Consider the following 7,194-nt stretch of genomic DNA (forward strand, 5'->3'; position numbering starts at 1 on the left):
ATGAAAGCGGTGGCTCTAGTAGACCATAGCAATGGACTCGGTCCACACTTGGCGTTCTTTCGGCCACAGCCCCAACAATGGTGACTACTGAGTCCCTACAAACTTGCTGTCGAAGTTGCAACCAGAGGAACAGCAAATATTGTTTATGTGCAGCTCTTCGACTGTACACAATCTTAAGCCGGCATCTGTGCACGTGGCCAGTGCATCTGCCTTTCTAACCCCTTCTGGGCACCGATTATTAGCGCCTATCTTGGATTTACAGCTTAGTCCATCAAGAGAACAACAGCGCACAGCGGCATAGCTGACAGTGTCCGATACTGGCGTGGATTGACCCTGAGTCAGGCATCCGTTATAGGCCACTTCAGGTGCAGGGTGCGATCGTTCCAAGATCCACGTTGGTTTGGTATTGAAGTAACATTCAGTACCGCAACACGCTCCACTTGCGAGCTCCAAACTTGTACACAAACGGTTTCCAGCAGGGTACAACATGGTATCCTTACAGGTATCTCCACCCGTGTCTCTGTCCACATCGGCATGGCATTGATTGTTATTATCGTTGCTCATGCAGGGCAAAGTGTCATGGCAACATCGAACGTTAGCGACACTCGCAGGTACAGGCTGAAAGTTCGAAGTCACGGAAGAGGAGGGACAACCTCTCTCTTTGGCTAGGTCCAGTGATGCTGTTTCGACACCGCACGAGTTGTCCGATAGGTACACCAGACCCGAAGCACACAGTTGGGTATTAGTGCAATCCGACCCAGCAGGAAGGTCATACTCGGCAATGCACGTTATAGTTGGAACAGGATCAGTAGCGTACCCAGTTCGAGTCATCCACTCAGTCAGGACGAGGGAAGTTGGGCTGTCGGTGTTGGCACCGTCGTGGTAGCGGTGGTGAGAACCTTCCATCACTCCCCAGCCTTTGATAGAGGGGTAACTAGAATGATCCCAGTACATGATTCGAGGCTCGTTCACCGTGTTGTCTCGGTTGATATAGCCTTTCCAGTATTGTTCGCCAGAGATCTCCCCGTAGTGAGAATGATCACAGCCATTTTCCACCGGGATGTACAATCCATCTACTTGAGAGTACCCTGCACCATCCAGCAGAATTGCTGGGCTTTGATCATAGAGGCAACCCTCCTGTCTTCTCACGACTGAGCTGGTTTTCTGTTTGGAAACGGAATCTAAACTGACAGCGCCAACGAGGGCGAGTGGGATATTTAATAAAATCTAAAGCGCGTTAGCCATCTTAATCAGAGTATGGATAGTATTGTATTATAATACTGAACTTTGTCAGGCAATTTCGTCGCTATTTATATAATTTGCCGCTTCTACATAGTCCGCGAATAAATCCAAATCAAAATAATGTAGTCGTGAACTTATCTCTAGAGTACATTTCTTTGATTCTCTGCATCGCTTCCCCTCTAAAAAATTGCAGGGGTTGTACAGATTTAGTCGTAAAGGAGAAACTTTTCCAGAAAATAACACGAGCTACTATGGTCGCGAACGGGCGATGCACATCTTCAAAAAATAGCAAAAAGAGGGACATCAGCTCTAGTAGACATTGTCATAGAACTCACACCAGCGTTGATTTCGATGGCTACTCGACAACTGAACTATGAGTATATATTTAAATATAAAAATCAACAGAGCATTAAATAAATATGTGCAAAAAGTGATCAATATTCGGAAGCAGATCGATCGATACCTGCTTCAGCGCACCATTGTCAGCAGGGAATATATTTTAAATTTGGAAATCATAGGCACTCGAAAACGCCAGAATATAAGAATATATGTTAAAAGTACAGGCTTCAATTCGCGCATCATTTGTAATTTTTGGTCGTCTGCATAGTAACCGTAGAACAAAGGAATACATACCTGAAGTTAATCTCCTCTGCTGCATATTAGGTTGAGAATAAGTTCATACCTGATATGTAAAATCATGCCATTGATATTTGATACCAGCTCACAAAAAGTGTCAAGAATGTCTGATTTTGGGTACCTTGTTAATTGTCTTGGCTGATATGTACTCTACTAGTAGAGAAGAAAAAAGAAAAGAAACAACGGGTCATGATTCATGACTCATGTGTGATTGTGTGATGATTTGTGAAGACTGAAGAGTGAAGTGAAGTACATAACAACGCACAAGTCACAACTCACAGAGTCACAAGTGACAAGTGACAACGCAACAAGAACGAGAAGTGAGAACTTTTGAAAAGTGAGAACAAGTTGTTTTTTTAAAAACAAACACATATTTCAAAAATATGTATGTATGTACGTATGTACACATAGATAACCTTTTTTTTCAAAACAAAAAAAAGCAAAAAAATTGTTTCTCATACAAACTGGCAAACTGCAGCAATCTTTTAGACAATAAAAGCAGAAGTACAAATAAAACATACAAATCATTGGTCATCAACAACGCAACCATCTATTGAAAAATGCACTCTACTAGAAGAGTTTCTAGACTCTCTCTCCTCTAGTAGAATCTAGAGACTCTCTAGAGAGACTCTAGTCTCTACTAGAGAGGACTATAATCGATTAGGTCTAGAAGTCTAGATCAGAATGTAGCAGAATAGGATTTAATGATTTCGAATTTATTTGCTGGGTTGGTATACGACAACGACGCACACAGTCACACAGACACACGCCTCATGGTAAAATATCGCGGCAACATGTATGACATATCGTTTAGTTATATTTGATGTACAGTTGTACATTGATAGATGTCGCCTTTATAAAACCCTGAAACGACAAAAAATCTCCTACAATTTCGTCACGCTATACAATCAGTAATGTCGTTTGCCACAATTTCGGCGTCGTTTACCAACCCAGCAAATTTGTCCTCCGGACGCCAATGGCCAGACTGTTGCGAGTCCGATCAGCCATGAATATTTGTACTTCTCTATCAGGCTCTCTCTAATACAGAGTCTCTCTACTACATAGTCTCTCTTCCTCTGCAGTCTATCTCTCTATATATAGAGAGTGAGAGAGAGTGAGAGAGAGAGAGCGCGCGATAAAGAGAGGAACATGTTAATTTTAAATTTTTATGTAAATATATATCATTTTTATTTCTATAAATATATGTCATGGCAGTTTCCACTTTCCAGGAAAGGTTTGTATTAATTTGGAATCGGATGCTCTTGATCCAGCCAGCTGCAAAAGACACCCCAATCGACCAACATCCATGAAGAAATGCCTAAGCTGCTCTCAACTCCTGCAAAGTGTTTAGGACTTTTTAATATCAAAGGGTCTAGTAGAGGTATAGAAGAATAAAATGCTGATCAACCAATGATTCTGAAATTGCAAATCGTTTGGCAGTTTGAAGTTTTATCCGCAGCTCCAAATTTGACTGTGTTTTCTAAAAAGGAATGTTTTCTGCAACTTGCAAGTTGCTGATTCTGTTGCGTGATTGCGATTTTTAAATTCTAGTTGCTGTATATAGTACATGTAAATAAAAATTTGCTAGAAACGAGTTTAAGAATAACAGAACATAAATTTGATATCTATTTCTTGGTCATGCGCTTGATTATAAACCTAATGTTGTCCGGTCCTCACTGAAAGTGGTTAGACTTCGACTTTTTACAGTTTGTTAGCATATAGTTAGGTTTCGAGAATTAATACAGACCTTCCATTCATAATCAATCGACGAGCTAGAATTTGACACCATCGAATTATTGCATAAGAGTTGCATTCCAGAGTGATAAGCTTTTGTGTGTTCATTTTTCCAGTTCAAATGCAATAACTGTAAAAGCATTTGTGCATGTGTTTGAATTTTTTTTCAATACTCGTAGTTTTTATGTTGTCCAGGAAGTCTGAGCATCAATCTGATGTAATTTGATACATAAACGAATACAAACTTTACAGATTTCTATCGGGCTGTAAAGATAGCAATGAAAGTTAATTGACATTGCGATTTGTTAGGCTTGCACTGTTGACATTGTAGTTGGAATTATATACAATGTGACAGTGACAATGTGACAAGTTGATTAATATATAAACTCTTGTATTTTACACGAACAGAACGAGTTCAAACCATTAATTAAAATTTCAACTTGTGCGTTTTTGTCTTGGACAACTGGTATATATCTACTTGAACTCATGCATAAATGCGACGAGAATGCCGCTGTCTTCGCCCTGGCATGGCCTTTACTCCATGTATGAAAAACGCTGAAGATCACGGATGGGTACCTCGAACGTATTGGACGACGAGATCTCGTTCTTGCCCTGATTCCACGCAACTAGGGAAATGGGTTGACTACCATTAAGAACCGAAAGAAACTCATCGCTATTTGGGTTAGAGTTGACTAGAATTTGTAATATGAACTAAAGTGGACTAGAATCCGTTATATGGACTAAATATGTGTGGCAAAGTGTCTGTAATTCTTCAGGTTGGTGTACAACTATGATTGATACGATACTTTATTTCGATGTGATTGAAGGAGTACCAAATTTTCCCATCACTCCGGATTTCGAAACTATTATTTTAAAATTACATCAACTCCAACATTAACGTAGGTCTTAATAGTCAATCTCTGATGTCGAGTTGTGTGCTAGTAGACTTCACTGTGACCTACTGAATCAAATATAAAATCTTGCTAAAACCAAGAGGATGTCCCAAGGTAAGTTTTAAAATAAAATAGAAATCAGTTCCCTCCGACTTGGGCTAATGTTCGGTGTCGAACGTACGCTCAACATAAAATTACAACAGATGAATATGTTGGATCTATCTTACATTTCAATGCGCACTGAGTGTATATCATTTGTATACCAATTGAATCCTCAGCATCGACATTCTAAAGCAGACTGACAAAAGCACCTCGATTGCACCGGATATGGTAGTTTGACACATAAATACTATGTATTATTATCTACTTAAAAGTCATGTATCTGACCGCAAAAGATGTACTATTGGTATATTCCACTACTAAAACAAGTTTGAAGCAAAAAATGTACACATTGTTAAAATTAGACCGTGGGGGCGAACACCGATCGAAAGAGGATTTCTACCCACCTAGCCACCAGTCCGTGCTTTACCATGGACAAATATTCAAAGATACTGTTGTACGTAGTCTTGTAGCCTATGTAGGCTTCTTGAAGTAACATAAGCAATATAAAAACGAACAAATATTTCATGTCCCTCTCTACTAGAGAGTAGAGAGAGAGTAGAAAATAAATAAATATGAAAGGCGTATTTATGCCATGATCGGACATGTACCTTAATTTATTAGGGCAATTAGGCCCCACATTTTTGAAAGCCCGCCAAAAAATTCCCGCCTGCAGACGGAGTGTAAAACTGTTTTTTATTTCTTTTTTAAAAACAAACAAAAAAACAAAATGTTCTGCACTCTGCACTCTGCAGACCGTAATAACTAAATATTTAATAACCGTTCTTTTCTCGCGTAGAAGTGAGAACGCTATTTCAACTGATGGGGTGTAATTCTCGAGTGAATTTATCATTTTTACGTTAAAACGTATATCAATCATTTTTGCGTTTACTTGTAAAACGAAATAACATTTGAAGCATGGGTACAAAATGGATAGACGTTGAGACCTCTATTCAGTACGATGCATAGCGTGTGCACACGACACCACTCAACAGACTTCACATACGCTAAGTGCGTCTGAGTATATGGAATACAGCACACACACACAACACCACTCACCAGACATCACATACCCTAGTTGTATTTGAGTGTATACTATAACCAGCCATCATATCAGCAAGCCATTTCAAGCTTTGTGTCGACTCTCAGTCAAACTTCTATCTGTAATACGTTAAGCACCACGTGCATATTCTTAGTGTGACATACTTGCTTCTGGCCATACTACCACACCTTTCCACTAGCAATACGTCAAGTATCACGTATATATCGGCATAATTAAATAGTCACTGCCGAAATGAGCATTTATGATCAGGAGTTCGTAGTCCCGGAACCTCGGAGATTCCGTTTCGGCGCAGAGGGCGATGTGTTTATGCTAATGAATCAAGCTACACGGTACGTATTTGTGAACCCAAAGTGTTCTTGTCTGTAGTCGATTGAGCTTGTGCATTCGTTTATGCAAATACGTGCTCGTGCATCGGAAATCAAACGTCTATACAGTTTCAGTCCAGTTTCTGTTCGTCTGTAATCGTGCTTGCACAACCGTTTGCGTAGATACTCACTTTGAACTGGGAGTTTTATGTATAGCTAATTTCATATAATAGGACAGGATAGAGCATGCTGTCTTGTACGTCAGCGTACAGCATACATACATACATACATATATATATATATATATATATATATATATTCATGATATATATGTATAAACATGATATATATATATATATAAATATATTACGTACATGCATATATATCATTTTTGTATCTATATATATATATATATATATATATATCTGTTTGTATTGTGATAAAATATGAAATATACTAACATATTTCAATATGTGTAAATTCACACTATTATGTAGGTGTATGTCTATCTAGTTTATTTATATATTAAGATAGCATATTATATAAACGTTAATTTGCTCGTTGATACTGCAGCTTTCTGTCCAAACCGGCGGGCGGACTTTTATCGTACCACCCAGGTCTCTGGTCGCGGAAGACAACGTTTCCGGAACGATCTCAGCTGATTGATCAAGGTATGCTGTATTTTGAAGAACACTTTATTTATCTATTGATGTATATATATATCCACGTGAGGGTTTATTTTTAGAAAAATCTATAATCGAGTGCTAGATAACTCAGTTTTTGCGCCCGGCAGAGAAGAGACATAAACCTTACTAAACTAAATATATCTTTGCCTTCATCTCTTCTCTGATGCAGGTCTAGTGCAAGCAGAGAGCACGTGCGTCACCTTGGTTTTGGCGGATGAAATTGATGAGATCATCAAAGACTCGCTCAGCTTCACAGACCCGCCCAGTGATACCTTCGCCAGACACAATGGGTTGGGAATCGGCATCAAGGCGCGTGTACTCGACCGTAAGTAACTAGTGAATCTATAGCGGCTATGCGTGTGTGTGTCAGAGTAAATAAGTACATGTTAATGGAGATAACTATGCAGCAATTTGTTTTGTGTTTTTATTCATTTGTCCCGACTCTGGATGTCAACACTCTCAACGCCACAGCCGAGTATATAAATCAGAAGAATCCTAAGTCTATATAGATAGGTGTGATGCATAAGCATATTATA

General features: G+C 39.1%; 2 protein-coding genes across 2 annotated transcripts; one reads left to right on the top strand and one right to left on the bottom strand.

Annotated features, from left to right (window-relative positions):
- Nucleotides 1-15: 15 nt before the first annotated feature.
- SARC_07623 (hypothetical protein) lies at nt 16-1,941 on the bottom strand (the record flags this gene model as incomplete). The annotated part of the gene is made up of 2 exons (XM_014298435.1): nt 16-1,186; nt 1,925-1,941. 2 exons carry the CDS (start codon nt 1,939-1,941, stop codon nt 85-87), a joined length of 1,119 nt encoding a protein of 372 aa, XP_014153910.1. The 3' UTR covers nt 16-84.
- Nucleotides 1,942-5,898: 3,957 nt separating this feature from the next.
- SARC_07624 (hypothetical protein) lies at nt 5,899-6,991 on the top strand (the record flags this gene model as incomplete). The annotated part of the gene is made up of 3 exons (XM_014298436.1): nt 5,899-5,996; nt 6,546-6,643; nt 6,828-6,991. The coding sequence occupies 3 exons, from the start codon at nt 5,899-5,901 to the stop codon at nt 6,989-6,991; spliced, it is 360 nt and encodes a 119-aa protein (XP_014153911.1).
- Nucleotides 6,992-7,194: the final 203 nt, after the last annotated feature.

This window comes from Sphaeroforma arctica (genome assembly GCF_001186125.1).
Source record: "Sphaeroforma arctica JP610 unplaced genomic scaffold supercont1.614, whole genome shotgun sequence".
In the NCBI taxonomy this organism is placed as follows: Eukaryota; class Ichthyosporea; order Ichthyophonida; genus Sphaeroforma; species Sphaeroforma arctica.